Consider the following 18,694-nt stretch of genomic DNA (forward strand, 5'->3'; position numbering starts at 1 on the left):
CAGATCCATATAATATGTGGTATTTTATGAATGGCTTCTTTCATGTCACGTTTTCAAGGTTCATCTGTGTGCAGCATCAGTACTTCATCCCTTCTTATGGCCGAATAATATTCCCATACACAAACACACCACGTTTTATTTATCCGTTCATCAGCTGATGGTCTTTTGGGTTGTTCCTACCTTCATGCTGTCATGAATAATGCTGCCATGAACATTCATCCTCCAAGTTTTTGTTTGGATGCATAGTTTCTGTTTCTTTAGGTAATTAACAAGTGGAGCTACTAGGTCATATGGCAGTTCTATGTTTAACCTGGACAGAAACTGCCGAATTGTTCTTACAGCAGCTGTATCATTTTACATTTCCACCAGCAGTGTGTGAGGGTTCCAATTTTTCACATCCTTGCCAACACTCGTTATTATCTTTTAATTATAGCCTTTCTGATGGGTGTGAAGTGGTGTGCCATTGTGGTAGCAGCTTGTTTTATAATGAATATTTTCACAGAAACAGACACTGTACTTTGATGCTAATTTTAAACCTCTAGCAATGACAGTGCAATCCTGCCTTCAAATGTGTTAAGTGGGGTGCAAAACCTCCAATTATGTAATATGCAGAGTCACCCTATCATAAAGTTAATGAAATGATGTGGGCGATCTTCTGCATTTAGCAGACTGGGAATTCCTAGGGTGTAGCTACAGATCTCAACCCATCATGATACTGGTTTATAGAGTTGTGCCATCTGGTGGTAACGGTCTTTTTTGGCTTAAACATCAACGAGGACAACTCTGGGAACTGTGGACGGCTGGAACTTCAAAGACAGAGGTAAGGAGTCCAGGAATTCTCCAGTTAGAATATGTCTATCATTTTGTGGGTTTTGTCTGGCAGGCTAGGCTAAGAGAATATTCAGGGTGTGGCTGGTCTTGTTCCCCACCATGTTCCCCATTCTCCCTCAATTTGACAAGAACTTTACCCTTCCCCTACTGGAGCATGCAGGCCTTATATCCACATATGTATTGCTGTACAGTTTTGCTGTATTTATAATTTAGAGAAAAGACAAAGAAACACAGTCCTATTTAATCTCTTTTAAATTCTGATGTGACAAATGATACACAAAAGAGAAGAGGTAAGTCTAACACTTAGGAGTAATTTAACTACAAGTTTAAGGTGGGACTTTAAGTGATAAAATATCCAAAAAAACCCCACAAAAAAACAAAAACAGATACTAAGAAAAAACAGCTGGAAGAAAAGTTTTCTAAAAAACTGGTTGCAGTTGTATAGAGATTAAGAGCAATAACCAAAAATCCCTTAACACTGTCTGGAAATATATTATTTTTTTTTTTAAGTTTATTTATTTTGAGAGAGAATGAGGGGGGGGGTGGGCAGAGAGAAAAGGGGACAGAGGATTCGAAGTTGGCTCTGTGCTGATACAGAGAGCCCAATGTGGGGCTCGAACTCACAAACCATGAGATCATCACCTGAGCCGAAGTCAGATGCTTAACTGACTGAGTCATCCAGGTGCCCCAAGAAATAGATTATTTGAAGTCAGACTCCTTCTGCTAAAATACTTCACAGAGATATACTGTGTGAATGACAGCCTAAATAGTCCACTTAATGTTGTGTCCTTGAACTTCCGCAACACAGCTTCTCAAACAATGTCTTCGGAGCATGGGTTATGTATGTCTCAAAGTGAACATGGAACGGGAAAAACCAGATTTTTGTTTTTACCAACTGCCAACTGGCATTTTTTTCAATTATGAACATGGGCCACAAACCACAGTAATATCAGAAGTATCTGCAACTTTGCCATCCACAGAAATCACAAGGATTTTCAATTCTTAATTGTTGCAGGTATTGCCCCCAAATGGTATCACTGTTTGCCGTCACATTGGTCAGGCATTTTAAATTGCTTTCTAGTACTCTGCAATTCTAAATTGTTTGTTGGTCCACATATGAATGGATGGGAGTCATTTTTACTCTTTGTTAAAGTTTGGAAAATTGCACTGTTCAAATGAGAATTCGTAACTGTCTGTAAGGCAGCATGGCTTTTGTAGCATGGATAGATGCACAGATAAAAATATGTTATCAACTGGCTTGAAACATGCCTGGTGGTTGAAATAGCTATTGACATGTTATACGACCTAACTTCTTATTGAGAACAAACCACTCATTGACATGTACAATGTTGTAAGATCTGTATTAGTGCTTCTTTCATTTACTGTTCTGTTTGTAATGCTGTAAGTTTATTAACTTAAAAACATAATTCTGAGAAAAGGTTTATATTTACCAGATTGTTACAGAGGTCCCAGGACACAAAAAAAGTTAAAAACCTGAGCCCTAGGGAATCAATGTATGAATTAAAAAAATTGCATACTTTTGTTTGGATGAGTATATATTTACCTCTTTGAAGGATCACAGCTCATATTAAGTTCCAGAATCCTTGACCCTCCCAAAAGATTAAGAAGGTATTATATTTTTGTCAATCTAAGTGAAATGACTTTCATGATTTCTCTAAATAAGCAGCCTTTTTCATGTCATTCCATGCCCAGACTAACCACCAGAAACTAGAATATGAAAGGAGACCTATAAGGAACACTAAGCACAGCTTTGTAAGTATTCTGCACTAAAGGAGCTGGTATCAAGCAACAATTCCAAAACTTGGAAATCCAACTGTCTAACTAGGAATTCACTGCTTTAGTTCAACAAATGATAACAAGAAATTATTAAGAGATTTTTATACATCAAAAATACACTCAACATGAACCATAACATAGGGGCAGCTACCCTAAAACAGGTTTAAAAATTCTCCATCTAACTGCACAGGAACAAGACAACAAAATCAAACCATTTCCCAAAATGGTTCTAAAGAAGGAAAATCTAAGAAAATTGTGTGTGTGTGTGTTTTGTGTATGTGTGTGTATGTATGTGTGTGTGTATATATATATATATATATATATATATATATATATATAATATAGGTCGTTATAATCTATTGTTAAAATATTTTTAAAATGTTATTTTTAGCATAAATGTAAACATTTCTTACCCTTTCAATACTGTGCTGCAAACGTAGTTTCATCCTTACAACTTCCTGTTGCCGAAAAAGCTCTTTAAGTGGATCTGACAGTGAAGGTGGTGGTGTAATCTAATTTTTAAAAAATATACAGTTAAAAATATTAGGTTTTGTTTACAACAATAGGCTATTCTTATAAAATTAAACTTCTTAGTGTATCACTTAATGAAAACATAAGTTTTGATGTTCTCTGAATTAGATAATACAGTAACGATTATCCAACTGGTTGTTACTTCCCAATCAATGGTCTGAAACACAGCAGAACTTACTGGTAAATTCAGATGTTTTAATTCAGAGGCAATAGCAAATTTCAAAGAGCAAATCAGAAGGACTAAGGAAGTTCCTGACTACAGAGACACATTTTAGAGCATTAATAAGTGCCAGCTCACATATGGGGAGGAGGGGGGGGGGCGCACGCGGATGGTCACAAAAACAGAAAAACACCAAGCAAATAGTTGTAAACATTACAGCAGTCTGAGTCTCAGTATGGTAAGTCTCTTTGTTGACATGTAAAAATCAAATGCTAAAGTGCTGCGCTTTACATTTACTGAATTAAGACTTTTTAAAAAAGAAGGAATTATCTTCTGATAACTTCTTTATTTGCATGTGATAAACCCTCTTTGTCCACCCATACTCAAAAATCCTGCGGTTGGTTCATCTCTAATTTGACTATTAAAGTGGACTGCTTTCTGGTAGAAGCTGGCAGTTAAGGAAGCCAACTCCATCTATGCATGTGTTCTACTGTTATGAGACATCTGTGATCCTTTTAATATTCTCCCTCTACCCTTTGGAATATCTATATTCCTCCTCCCACCCTTGACTAGCTTCTAACTACTGTCAGCATATTGGGGCAAAGTAAGGTATCTCAGTATGTTTTGGTAGCATGTGGGAACCTAGTTGACTCTTCTGACTCTTCAGAAGGTGGGACAAACAGATTCTATGTGCTTCCTGATGTGGTGCTTAAGGAATTATATAACACCATATACAGAAAGCTCTAGACAAAGAATCAAACTTGTATCTAACTGGGACTCTATCATCAGTGAACAATTTACAGGAATTATGGGGGTCCAAAAAAAAGTTAAATCCTATCACAAGGATTCACTCAGTTGAATCAATGTGGTGGAAAATTCTATAGGACAGATAACTTATTGCGGTGGATTATTTTTCATGCCTCTAACTGAAATAATACATCTGTTTGATTTCTGTGTCTTCTAACCATCTTTAAATTTAACAAGAGTAACAGTAAAGTTTAGTGCTATGGTTTTAAAGTTTTCCAAAACCATAAAGGCCTCCTTTATATCACCCAGAGGAAGAGTATCTACTCCTTTGAGCCTGGGGTGTCAGAGAAAGCTTCTTGGAGAGGCTTAATGCCTGAGGCTGCATCTTAAAGGAAGAGCCAGAATCAAGAGTTAAGAGAAAGGAGTTGTGGGGGAAAAAAGAAGAGAAAGAAGAGGGGAGGGTAATTCCCAGATGAAAAGACAGCATAATCAAGTTCATGAAACAAAGAGATAGTAGGGTGTCAGCAGCCAACTACAAGTTGAATTCCTGGGATATCAACTTTGAGGGAAGGAATGGTGGGACATGAGGATCAGCAGGGGCAAAGTCATTAGCGTTCTGTAAACCAGCTTTTTTTTTTTTTTTTTTTTTTTTTTTAACCAGCTATTCTTAAAGTGTGTTCCACAGAACACGGAGCCCACAAACATGACTTGCGAGAAATGGTTCTAAGAACAAGTGGGTTTGAGAAACATTATACATATGTACTCACTCAGGTGTCTCACAATCAAGTTAAATTTAATGGTTCTGAGAAGTTCAGAAATGAAGAAACCTATTTATTTTTAGATTAATGGTGCTTCATTTCCCAAACTTATTTTTTTAAATTTTTTTATTAAAAAAATTTTTTTTAATGTTTATTTTTTGAGAGAGAGGTTGACAGAGTGTGAGCAGGGAAGGGGCAGAGAGAGAGGAAGACCCAGAATCTGAAGCAGGCTCCAGGCTCTGAACTGTCAGCACAGAGCATGACGCGGGGCTGGAACCCACGAACCGTGAGATCATGACCTGAGCTGAAGTCGGGCACTCAATTGACTGAGCAACCCAGGTGCCCCATTTCCCAAACTTATTTGACCATGAACTCTCCCTACCTTGCCCCAGCCTGCCCCCCCACCCCCACCATGTATTTAATTAACATGCTGTGGAACAGACAGTATGTATAACACAGTGTAAATTTTGTATGTGGTGGGGAATCATTGAAAGATCTTACAGCTCACTGCTGTGTCTGCAGAATAGATATTAGGAGGACAAGAAATTAAGAAAGCAAATCACTGTGACACTGGTGTGAGAAGGAGGGAGTGGAAGGGATGGGGTCTAAAAACAATGATTAAGGATAAGAGAGGGAGCAGCTAATGACCACTTGTGGGTCCTCCAGCATCAGGGGGCCAGATAGCTGGTAGGAGATACCCCAGGAGGAGAAAAGAGGAAAGAGAAGTAAGGGTTTTGGATAAATTCAGTGCTGACATGTTAAGTTTGTGGAGCTCACGGACATCCAAGTGGAGCTAGCCAGTTAGCAAAAAAGAAGCTGAGGAGAGAGGTTTGGGCAGAACACATAAATTTGGAAATTTCCAACATCTAGCAACGTACAGAGAAATGGTAAAATCACCAAAGGAATATATGGAGACTTTCTGAGGAAACTTTCCTTTTGCTGTTTCCCTCATATATCTTTAAGTAAATCATGCTTGGGGATTTTGTCTTTTAAGATCTGTGAGTCCCAGGAGTCTCTAGAATAAAAAAATCTCTTGATAGCTTCCCAGGGATGCTCTTCGTGCCCCTGCTGTAGGGACTCTGTGTCGGTACTAGTGACCACAGTGGATACCATGATGTGACAAGTCTTTTTCTTTTATTCTCGCCCTGTTCATTTGCCTTTTGGGAACCTGACCTAAGGTTTCACTTTTCTTCGTTTCATTTCCTCTGGAGAAACAGCAGCATTCCGGTTAGATTATGAGAAAAATACCTGATAGAAGAACAAACACTTAAATTGACTTTGGAGATGTTTCACTACATTTCTAACAGGTTCTATAAACAGATCACATAAATGTAGAGATTAATTCAATAAGATGGCAATTAGCTGACAGAGGAAACAAATGGATAAAATCATATTGGAAGGTACTAAAAATAATGTATGTAAAAGTGATCTTTGTTATTCTGGGATTTACTTTTTAGGACTAAGTTTTGAACAAATGAGTTTCAGGTCCAATAAACTCAAAAGTAGCTTTTTATGAACAAGAGGTGGGGGGTTTGCATATTAACTCTAGTAAATATGAACCTTAAAGTTATTTTGAGATGGATAAAATAATGGTAACCTCTTAAATCTGTATACTGTTTTAAAATTTTTAATGGGTTATGGCATATACTATTTCAACCTGCTTTGAGGTAGGGTAGGTATTATTGTTTTACAGATGTGAAAACTAAGAATCAGAGAAGTGAAGGAATTATTCAAGATCACACAGCTGGTTTGTAGCAAAACCCAGACAAACTTATGTACAGTACTTAGAAATCTCCTGCTCTTTCTACTATACCGTGCTGTGTTTCTTTAATAACTCTCATTAAAAACAAAAATTACCTACTACACTCAGAAAAAATTTTCAGCTCTATTTATAGTACTTTTTGAAACATTTGCTATAACTAAATTTTGATTTAATCAAAGCTGTATCCCCAGTACTGCTACAAGAGAAACTTGTATTACATCATCTTTGAAGGAGTAAGAAAAGGTGATCATAATCAAATGCACACATAATATATATACAAATATACATGTGTATCTCTCAACAGGCAGCACTGAAAAGGCACCCTGACATGGATTAGAACTGTTTTTCGTGAAACAGTTTGTACAAAGTTTAATTTAAATAGGTTCTTTATGTTTTTACCTGTATTTCAAGCCTATGATACAACATACTTCAGTTAAAATTTTTTACTCTTTAAGAGGAAACAAAGGAAACAAAATGATTAGCTTTATATTCAGTTATTAACAAATTATTTTATTGAGAAAATTTGAAAGAATGACAAATTTACAATTCTATTTTTTTAAATCTATTACTGCTTATTAGTAGTAGAGTAATATAAAAATCTCTTGTCTTTCAAGATTTAAAGAGCACTAGCATCAGGTAAATTCTATGGATGTGGGACTAAAGAACCACCTTGTCTCTAACTTTTTGTTCTTCTCTGAACTGGGCTTTGAAAAGCCATGCAAAGGCATGATGTGAAACAGTATAAAATAGCCTGGGGAAGCATCATGTACAGTAGGGTGTAACTACCTAGAAAAGCCTAGAAAGGTATGGGAAGACCTGTAGACAATGATGGGGACTTTGGTTTACAGAACATTAAGAGTCTCTAAAGATGTTTATAGCCAGGTAGTCACATAATCAGATCTGAGTTATATATAAGGTACCTAGACAGTAAGAAAGCTAGATGGACAGAAGAGATTAGACTAGAATCCATGACAACTCTTCAGAATGCCTGTTTTGTTGATTTCTTTTTATTTCTTTAAATTTTTTTTTTTTTTTTTTTTTTTTTTTTTACTTTTGAGAGAGAGAGAGCATGAGCAGCAGAGGGGCAGAGAGAGAGGGAGACACAGACTCCGAGGCGGGCTCCAGGCTCCAGCTGTCAGCACAGAGCCCAATGCAGGGCTCGAACCCACGAATGGTGAGATTGTGACCTGAGCTGAAGCTGGATGTTCAACTGACTGAGCCACCCAGGCGCCCTTATGTTTTTTATTTGAGAGAGAGAGAGAGAGAGAGAGAGCGCGCGCGCGCGAGCGTGCGCGCGAGTGGGGGAGAGGATCAAATGGGAGACAGAAAAGTAAGCAGGCTCCATGATGGAGCCCAATGTGGGGCCTGATCCCACAACTCAGGGATCATGACCTGAGCTGAAATCAAGTCAGATGCTCAACCGACTGAGCCACCCAGGTGCCCATTTTGATTTCTGAGATCTAGTTAGCACAATGCTTAGCATTTGGTTATGAATTACTTGATTATGTAATATTCTGAATATTTAATTATGCAATATTCACGTTTGTGAGTGAACAGTGTACGGAGCTAATGTGGTCCTTACACAGCAGTAGTAAGAAACAGAAGGGGAAAGGAAGTAAGATGAATCAACATGACTTAGTGATTGATGTGAAGGTTGAATTTTGGGTTGCCAGTCTGGGAAATGAGAGAGCAGGTAACGATAAGTAAATCAGAGAGGACAAAAAGAGCACTTCTGCGGTAACATAAATGGGCTTAGTGTGGGACCTAATGATTTTATGGATATTGTGGTACAGTCAGGTGATGTTCACAAGCAGCTAGAAACACAGTTATGGACACCACTATGTATTCACAGCTGAAGATAAATTTGGGATTCATTCTACAAGATAAATAGTGTCCTAGCCCTTAATCAGATTACAGGCAGACATGTAAACAGTTAACTATGATATCATGTGGGAGGTATGAGAAAGATAAAAACAATTCTGCTTTGACAAGATTTTGCACAGAGGTGACAACACGGCCGGAACAAAGGCACGGAAGAGGACAGAAAAGGAGGCCTGGCGAGAACAATTATTTCAGGTAGAAGGAACAGTACTAAGCAGAAGTAATGAACAAGAGATTTCCATTCAAGAGTGAATTAAATATGGCTGAATTATTGGGTGAGTTTGGAAGCAGTGAGAAAATGGAGCTGGAGGGGTAGACTGGGGTCAGATTACAAAATGAATAAGGTTATGCCATGACTATGTGGATTTTACGCTGTAGGCAATGGGAAGCCAGCTAATCACAGCTAAGATATTTAAGTAGGGAAACAGTTTTTTATTGTTGTTGTTGCTGTTTTTAAGTTTTACTTATTTAGGTCATCTTTACACCCAACGTAGGGCTCAAACTCAGGACCCTGATATCAAGAATCGCATGCTCTTCCAGCTGGGCCAGCCAGGCACCCCTTTATTGTTTTTAAAAGGATACAAGTTTAACAACAAAAGAGAATGCTTCTGCAGAAAGAGAGTAGGGGAAAAAAAGTGAAAGAGTGGCTGTAATGTTCTAAGTGAGAGATAATGATGAGGGCCCTAAAACAAGGCAGTGGTAGAGAAAACAGATTCTAGAGAGAGTTCTAAAGTAGAACGGTTAGAATTTGGTAATTGATGGGATACTACTCTGGTGTCATGTCATCACTAATAAAAAAAAAAAGTGGTTTCTGAGCACATGAGAGAGAAATCATTTCTTTTGGTCTGGGGGAGTCTGAGTTTGGAACAGATGCTTGGCACACAGTTAGACTCCTCTTTCAGGAATGAGGCACTCAGCCTCCAGGTCCTAGGAATATAGGAGGCTGGCAGCTCTCACTGGAGTTCCTCTCTAGGAACTGGCAGCAGGAAAACTGGAAGGGAAGACAGTTGGCATGTGCTAGGCTTCGTGCCCTCGCTGGGTGCGAGCTACCTGTCAGAAGGGCCACCCCATTCCAGACCTTCTGTGGGCTCAGCTGAAATGAGCGCTGCAGCTACATTTCAATTCAACTTCTCACTCTGCCGAATTCTGGTTCCTTCACACATGTACTCACATTTTTCCTGGCAGCACTCACCAATAAGCCTCTTGTGCATAGTTTAGGGTCTGCTTCCTGTGGAACTGAACCTATGACAGGTATGCTGCCTGGAGGCACCTACATCTGATTCTGGAGGTCAACAGAGAGGACATGACTAGGTAAGAATTTGGGGGCTAACTGGCACATGGAAGACTGCTGAAAACAACAGGAATAGGTAAGACCATAATGACAAGAAGTTGACTGAAGAATTGATTCCTAGAGAACTCTGATGCTTAAGGGTGGGTAGAAAAGTCATTAAAGGAGAGCATAAAAGATTGAAGCAAGGGAACCAGAAGAGAGCACCGTCATAAAAACAAGCAGAGGAAAATCTCATGAACAAGATGGTCACAATGTCAAATGTGACGAAGATCAAGTAGAAAGAAAAACAGGCCAACAAATCTGGCATTATAAGCTCACTGGTGATCTGTGACAGTACAGAAGGTTTAAGAGATGAACAGGAAGTGATACAGAGAAAATATCAGGTGGTGGAAGAGAGAGGGACAGCTTGACAAACTGGCATAGTTATGGGATAACCTTCTTTTCTCCAACATGAAGGAGACCCAAATATGTTTGGAGTGGGCGGATAAAGGCCAGTGGAGAGAGGTAATTAAAATCACACCAGTAAATAGTGTCTCAACAGAGGAAAGTTCCATGGAGGCCTGAAGAGAATGGGATCAAAAGCACATGGAAATGAATTACCCTTCAAAGGCAGAGAAGCATACCTCCTTTGGGACAAAAGAAAAAGCAGGTAAGGAAACAGAAAATACCGTAGACTAGTGCTGATCACGAAGGTAGTCAACAGCTACACATGGCTATTGAACACTTACTGAAATGTTAGCCCCATTTAGGTTGAACTGACATGTACTAGAAGTACAGCAGATTTCAAATACCTAGTACAAAAAAAATACAGAATGTCTTGTTCATTAACAATTTTTCTACATTATATATTTTTGTTTGTTTTAAGGATTTATTTAAGTAATCTCTATACCCAACGTGGGGCTCAAACTCACCTGGCTCCACCAGGTGAGCCAGCCAGATGCTGATATATTTTGAAATAGTATTCTGAATATACTAGGTTAAATAAAATGTTAAAATTAATTTTACCTGTTTCTTTTTCCCTTCTAAAATGTGGCTACTAGAAAAATAAAAACTACAGAAGTGACTTGCATTATATTTCTATTGACAGCACTGAAGATGCATATTTAGTGATGTTACTTACTGTGGGAATGCAAATCTTGCTTAAGGGGTTTCCATCCAGGAGGTATGAGCCATTAAATGTCACATATTCATCATAATACTGAGGTGCTTGAGGAATAACACTACACAACAATTTGCGCTTTTCTTCAATTTTTTTCCTTATATGCAAGTATTCAAAATATGGATTTGCTCGCTCTGAACTGTATGGCTGAATCTCATCTAGTTTCAGAGAATCTACAATGGCTGCCAGAGACTGCTGAGTTTTCTCTTTTGCTTGTAGTAAAGAGGGACTCACTTGCACAGGCTGAGGTACACGGGATACTTTCCTTTTCCGTGGGTGGTGAATTTGAGGATCATCTTCTTCAGTTAATCTTATTCTTCCTCTAGGAGATGAAGACTCGCTGTCTTTTTCTGATAGTAGTGTACAGCTAGCAAGAATCTGTTTGCTTTGATTTGCCACTGTATTCGCTTTGTTTCTAGTTATCCTTTGAGGGATTTGGTTTTCGGTCTTATCATCTTCAGCATTTTCTTCTAATTCTACTTTACCTAATTGACCATATTTATGCATCTCTGGTTGAGCTGACTGTTGCAAATGGTTTTCCAGACTTGATAAAGTGCTTTGTTGTGATTCTTCATCTTCAATGGAAAGCAAACACTTTTCACCTTCAGGACAATGTTTTGGATTATCTTGTTCATTTAGGTTCCCTTTTGGGATCGTGGCACTCATTTCACACAAATCAGAATCACATTTATCATTCAAATGAGTTAAGACCAAACTCTCCAGTTTGTTTTCTTTCTCATGTGAAATAACCTGAATATCAGAAGTGCTACTCTCAACCTCATGGCCACTGGAAGACTTATACATGAATTTGCCAAACGCATAATGTGTATTTAGCTGGGAAGAGGCATCGTTTCCACTAAAGTCTTTTTCTGATGGTAATACAGGTAAAGTATTAGCCTTTTCAAAATTTGGTGCTGCTTCTTGAACACTGCTTTCAGAGTACAATGGGACAAAGGCATCTGTCTTTTGAACATCTGTTAAGACAAAAGTATTCTCTACCTCTTTTGCAGATTCATTGTCAGTATCTAAAACAGAATTGATAATTTGAACTGCGTTTTTCTGTTGCAAAATACTCGGCTCTTGATTGGCAACATATGACATAGACATATGTTTAGAAATAGATTCAGCATCTGAAAGTGATTGGCTGTGGAAAGAGCAAGGTTGTTGGGAAGGCAGAAAGGACGCTGGATCCTGAGCACAAGAGTTTCCTGGCAGTTCAGTCTGGTGCAGGGATAAAAAATCAGTGTTCTGTTCTTTCAGTATTTTGTTTTCAGAATTACAAAAGCCTTGAACAGAAGAATCTTGATCAGGTGTACCAGAATTTGGGCAGATAAAGTCACTGGTGCTTAAGGATTCCAGTCTACTATCAACAGGTACCTCCCATGATTTATTTTGGATCACACCAACCTGATTAGATGGCTCTAAATGCACAGGACTGTCCATTAAAGTGCCCACTGGAACAGTACTCTTGATAACATTTATATCAGCTGAAATATATTTGCTGTTTACAGATCTAGTTGGAGACGCTGCAAAACTGGAATGTATGTTAGACATATTTGAAAGATCTCTTTCAGGCACATTTAAGGACACCTCAGGTTTGGGAGAAGGACAAATATCTCTTGGCACAGCTAAGCCACCTTGATTGTTTTCTTCTGATACTGTTTGGAATTGTTTTGTATGTTCACAAATGACTGACGGCATGCTACACCTTCGAACTTCTACAGCTGGTCTCCCCTCATTTATCACTAGTTTGACATCTTCTACAGAAGATGATCGGAGATGGGATGTTGGAAGTCTGCTTGTAAATGGTGGCTTAATCCGCTCTGGCAGTTCAGCCAAGCTATCTAATTCCCTTTCATGAAGGGCAGGAGATTTGGCAATTGGCAAAAAAGGTGACTGGGAAAAGGACATTTGGGAATCAGAACCCTCCAACATAAAGTCAGAGTCATACTCAATTGGAGGCCTGGGGGTTGTCACTGTAGTATGGCAGGAATCTTCTGAGCTAGCAACCGAAATCATGGATACAGATCTAGAGCTGAGACCTGGTTTTTCACTTTCTGATCTAGGAGATCTGTTTAAGATATTATCTGAAACAAAAGATGACTTCCCTAAATTCATGATATTTTTGGCATCAACAGATTGTGATCTGTTACTTACAGCATCTTTAGACTGTTTCTCCTTGGTATAAGCATCAGTCAACTCTGAACTCTTTGACCTAGTAAGTTCTTTATTTTTAGACTCAGCTAGTACATGCTTTGTTTTTTCTTTATCTTTTACTTTAAGTTCTAAACAATTCCGATTTCTCAACCGCTCCTTTTCTTTCTGCTTAATTTTTTCCTTATGTTTTTTGTGCCACTGCTCTATTTCTAGGTCTTTAAGGCTTAGCATTCGTTCAAAACTTGTCTGCATTAAATCATCATTCACTAACCTCTTTTCTTTAGGTCGAGTATCTTTTGATGCTGGTGATGACTTAAGTTTAGGTTTATCTGCTTCGGATTTTAGTTTGAATAAACTATTTAGTTGAATTTTATCTTTGTGCTTATCTCGTTCTTTGTATCTGTCTATATCTTTGTCTTTTTTATCTTTTTCTTTTCCATCAGGGGTTTTCAAAGGCTCATCTTTTGTTTTTTCTTTAAGGGATAAAGTTTTCTCATGTTGTGCTTTACTACCGTCTGCCATACTTGACTTCTTCTCTTCCTGGAAGTGTTTGGAGTTAGTTGTATTTACACTTTCTTTATCTCTAGATTTTTCCTTTTTATCTACCTCCCTGTCTTTTTCTTTATTTTTGCTTTTTTCTGATTTAGTATAGTCACTGTTGTCTGATTGTTTGTTTTTTTTTTCCATCAAGTGCTTTTCTTTGCTTTCTGCTAGATGCCTCTCTTTTTCAGGTTTTTCTTTGTCATGTTTTCTGTCCATCTTTTCTCTACTTTTCTCTCTATCGTCAGCTTTTTTAATAGTGGTAATATTTTTCACCTTTTCACCTTCTTTATGGCATTTCTCTATGTGATGTGAATACAGCTTGTCTTTTTCTTTTGTTCTGTCAACACAGTCACTAAGATCTAATTTATCTTTCTCTGACTTATGCTCATGCTTGATCTTCTTCTCTTTTTCAGAATTTTTTCTTTCAACATCCTTTTCTTTAGTTTGAAACCGCTTTTCTGATTTTTCCCTTTCTTTTACATGCTTTTCTTGTTTTTCAATCTCTATTTCCTTTTCCATTGAATGTAACCCTATAGATTCTTCAATGGCATTTGTTCCTAAAGAACTGAATTCTGTTTCTTTATCTATGGGTACAGTCTCTCTTTCTTCTTTTAAGTCTTTTATTTTTTCCTCCCTAAAAGATTTTTCATTTTCCTTTTTAATCTTCTCTCGTTCTTCTTTAAAATTCCTCTCTTTTGAAACATGCTTTTCCTTGGTTGATTTATCATCTTTTATGTTTTTTTCCAACTTTGATTTTTTTTCCAATGTTAGGGACTCATGTTCCATATTTAAAAACAGATCTTCAGTTTCATCACTTTTAAAAAAATTCTCTTTCCAAAATTCTCTATCAAATTCTACACTCCGCTGCAGCTCTTTAGCACTATCTCTATTTTTGTATTTTTCCTTTTCACTTTCAATTTCTTTTTTATGCTTTTCTTTTTCCCTTTCTTTGTGTTTCAATTTATGCTTTTTTAATGTTTTACCCTCTTTATCCATTTTTTTCAGTGTGCAGTCTGAATTTTCAAATGTTGGACTATGATCTTCATCTTTTACTTTGGCATTTGACTTTTCACCAAATTCTAAGTGGAAATCTTTCTGATGTTTATTTTTTTCCTTATGCTTACAAGATTTTACACTTGAACTTTCTGGCAAGAATTCAGATTCTGTGTTATCATACCGGATAAGATCAGGCTGTAATGACATTTCAGAACTTCCTGGTGATAAACATGTTTTAGTATGTTCTTGTTTTAGTGGTGTTGACTGCTTTTCACTTAGTCCGCAAGAATGTTTAGGAGATTTACCAGTGGAAATATGAAATAAATGTAACGAAGTATCATCTTTTGGGCTAAAAGATTTCCTAAAATTCCCCTCTTCTCTGGTCTTTTCTGAACAATCGAGTGCAGTATTAACTGTCAAGTTTGTTACTCTGGTATTTTCTTTTCCCTCTTTTTCTTGCTTCAGCTCTTGGTTCTCTTTATTTTTGTTCTGATTCTTTAATTTTCTTTTAACTTTGCCTTTCTGTTTGTGTTCATTTGACACTCCATATTCCTTTTTGGTTTGTGTATCAGAATTTGATGTTTCAGGGACAGAAGATGGAGCAGAAACCTTTTTATTCTGAAGAATTTCTTCATCTGAACTTTCAGAACTTGAATACAAAACTCTAGATGGCTTTTGTTTTTTACTTTTAAATGATTTAGGATAGAAAGCTTTCTCCTGTTTTGCAAATAAGCTATTCTTTTCTACTTCACCTTCATTCTCTTTCCGTAGCTCTTTTCTAAGAATATGCCTGTCATCAATCATTTTATTTATTTCTTCATCATCATCATCTTTGAACTCATATTCATCAAGAGCAGATGGAAGAGGTGCTTTGCTGGGAATTATCTGTTTACTTTCACAGATGAGAGAGTCTTTCTCTGTCTCAGAGTCAATGTTTTCATCAACACTGGAAGGATTTACAGACCGAGCCTCTTCAGAATCTAGAATAAGAAAAGAAAATCTATTGTTGGTCAAGAGACAATTGTCAGAAAAATAAAGCTGTGAAAAAAATATAGCATATATAGTAACTATTTCAATTCAGAAAGAAAATTTCAGAATATGAGAATGATGCAATAAAAATATGTAATAACTCTGATACAGTACTGTGGAAAACCTTTATAGATAATATGCTTCATAATGAGATCTCCTGATTCTTTTAAAAGCAAATAATACGATTAACTCACAATTCATATATCAAAGGTACATAATATAAAAATGTGTAATACAAAGCAGAGATTTATAATCCAGGGGACTGAATTCAGAGGAAACATTGGCTACTAATGTTATGTAAAATTTTAATATGTGTACTTTTTTTTTTTCAGAGAAAGAATATCTAAGTAAGATTCTCTGATGCAAAAAAGATTAAGAACCACTAACTTAAAGGGTTTAGTTAAGTAAATATCACACCTATTTTATGTTTCAGAATTTTTATGAGTAAAGTCATAAGGGATCAAATGATTTTCATAAAGTATAGTAACCTAAAGATGAATGGTTTTGTCTATACAAGATACATGACTATCTGGTTTAAAGAAAATCTTAAAAGGAAACATATTCCACAATTACATAATCAAGATTATAACAAATTGAATACATATGTAATTTGAAAAAAGATACCATGTCCCTTAGTTTTCTTATCTGTAACTTAGACTTACTACTAATATATACTCTAGTACAACGGGGGTAATAATGGGCTCAATTTCTACATATTTTTTAAGTAGGCCTCACGCCCAGCAGAGCCCAAATGCACAACCCTGAGATCAAAACCTGAGCTGAGATCAACAGGTGGATGGGTGCTGAACTGACTGAGCCACCCAGGCGCCCCAATTTCTACATTATTTTTAACATTACAATTATTTTTAAGTACATGAAAGTTTAGTTGAATCTAAGCTGTATAAATAGAGCCAAAACATTGCCAAATTCTATTTCATTGTATCATTTGTAAGAAAAAGATTTTTTCTTCTTCCTAGGTGGGCATCTTTTCTTAGCTGAAATGTATGTTGTATACAATAGGCCTTTATCTGAAAAGAAAACCCAGGCTCCTAACTAAAAGTAAAGAAAACTGTGGCCTCTAACCAAGGGGGAAAACCAAACTTACTAAAAAACGACAGATAACATTTAGGCACCTGGCTGACTCAGTCAGTTAAGAGTCAGATGACTCTTCATTTCAGCTCAGGTCATGATCTCACAGTTCATATGAGTCTGCTTGCTCTTTTCTCTCCCTCTCTCTGCCCCTCTCTCACTCACATGCATTCCCTCAAAATAAACTTAAAAAAAAAAAAGATTAAAAATTGTAAACACTTCCTTTGCTAAATATTTATTAAAATTGTGAATTTAATACATTAAGCTTCCTATATAAATTGATCTAGTTCCCAAATGTCCTTCTCATAAAAATTCAAATTCCAGAAGCACTGTATAGGAGCTCTGGAGAGATCATAATCTTAGTTTTGGAGATGAGGTGAGAATATTCTAAATGAAACGATTATACTGACACATGGTATAAAAAAGAACATTTTTAGAATTCTAACTAGCTGTATAGATGTTGAAAATGCTCTCCATTTCCAGCCACCAATATTGCAATACATAGTACCAAACTACAGAACTGTTTCAAGGAACATCTATTTTGGGAGCAGTGTTTATTTTGGTCTTAAGGTACTATAAGAATATGTACTTATACAACAGGTGTTATTTTCTATTGTTAATGCTTTATAATTTGTTCTTGAGGGCTTAAGTCTGTGTAGTTTTCATGGATTTAATTCGTTATGGTTTGCATGTAACTATCCTTTTTTTAAAGCAACATAAAAACATTATTTTTATGTGAGAAAAATCAGAACATAAAATAATCTATTAACTACAGAATTATTTCAAATATGTCTAAGAACTAATATTGGGGGCGCCTGGGTGGCTCAGTTAGCCAAGCATCTTGATTTCAGCCCAGGTCTCAATCCCACGGCTTAGTGAGTTCCGGCCCCGTGTCGGGTATATATAACTATCTTATTTACATTTCTCATCAGATGATTAGCTTTATTGGAAATTAGGATTTTTTCCTTTGTAAATCCCACAAACCCTCAGTTTCACACCAAGAATCAGTCTCTAATAAATGTTTATTCTGTTCCACCAGGCACATAGTGTTCAAGGTGCTAGGGGGTGACAAGATGAAAAAGATAGTCCTGCCTCTTTAACAGTTACACAACTTGATAACTGCTAAAAAGGCAAAGGATACTAGAGTGAAAGGGTGCACTTGGAAGAACTAGAGAAGGAAGAAAGCAGGATTCTCAAACAAGTGGCCCCAAAGCTGAGGCATGAAAGATGTACAGGGATTTTAGGTAGGATTTCAGGGCATGGAAAGTACTATGACATAAACAACATAAACAAGCAGATCCAATCACAGCGTGTATACCATTTTATATATGGCTTTTTTCCACTGAACAGATCACATTTTCTTCTGAAACTTAATTTTCTTCATTACTATTTTTAAAGACTGCATATTGCATTGAATTAATTTGTAACCATTTAAACGGATTCTTCTGAGGGGACATTTGGGTTGTTTCCAATTATTTGATATTACAGATATCTAATAACATAGAAAAAAATTTTTTGTATACGTTGTTACTTGAAAACAGCAATGTATCAATTTGTGTGTATGAAAAAACAAGAGAAATCCATCGAAAAAGTTATCTCTACTAAACTTGTGCTAGAAGAATTATGATTTTTATTTTCTTCTTCAAACTTTTGTTTTCCCAATTCCTAGCATTACAGGTATTACTTTTCTCTTTGGAAAAAAAATTTTTTTAGAAGTTCACTAACATATAAAATAGTATCACTATTTTTAAAATTACTGATGTGGCTCATTTTGCCACGTGTTTGCATTTCCTCCTGTGCAATGTCACTTTATAATTTCTTCAGCCTATTTTTTCCCGATTTTTTTATGCATATTAATACCTGACTTAAATTGCACTATACATAATAATCTCATAGTGCTTACCATTTGCATTTTACCAAGGTTAAATGCAAATTCTTTAAGGGAATTACACATACATGTGTA

At 36.6% G+C, this 18,694-nt stretch overlaps 1 protein-coding gene across 6 annotated transcripts in view; it reads right to left on the minus strand.

Moving 5' to 3' along the window:
• ANKRD12 (ankyrin repeat domain 12) overlaps positions 1-18,694 on the minus strand; it is a 128,586-nt gene that overhangs the window by 8,560 nt on the left and 101,332 nt on the right. For all 6 annotated transcript variants that reach the window (XM_023241751.2, XM_045042439.1, XM_011287973.4 and 3 more), the window contains 2 exons: positions 10,879-15,593; positions 3,042-3,140 (listed from right to left, as the gene is read on the minus strand). In XM_023241751.2, the coding sequence (XP_023097519.2) occupies positions 3,042-3,140; positions 10,879-15,593 (4,814 nt within the window). The remainder of the gene's footprint in view (positions 1-3,041; positions 3,141-10,878; positions 15,594-18,694) is intronic.

Source organism: Felis catus, chromosome D3, assembly GCF_018350175.1.
Source record: "Felis catus isolate Fca126 chromosome D3, F.catus_Fca126_mat1.0, whole genome shotgun sequence".
Classification (NCBI taxonomy): Eukaryota; Metazoa; Chordata; class Mammalia; order Carnivora; family Felidae; genus Felis; species Felis catus.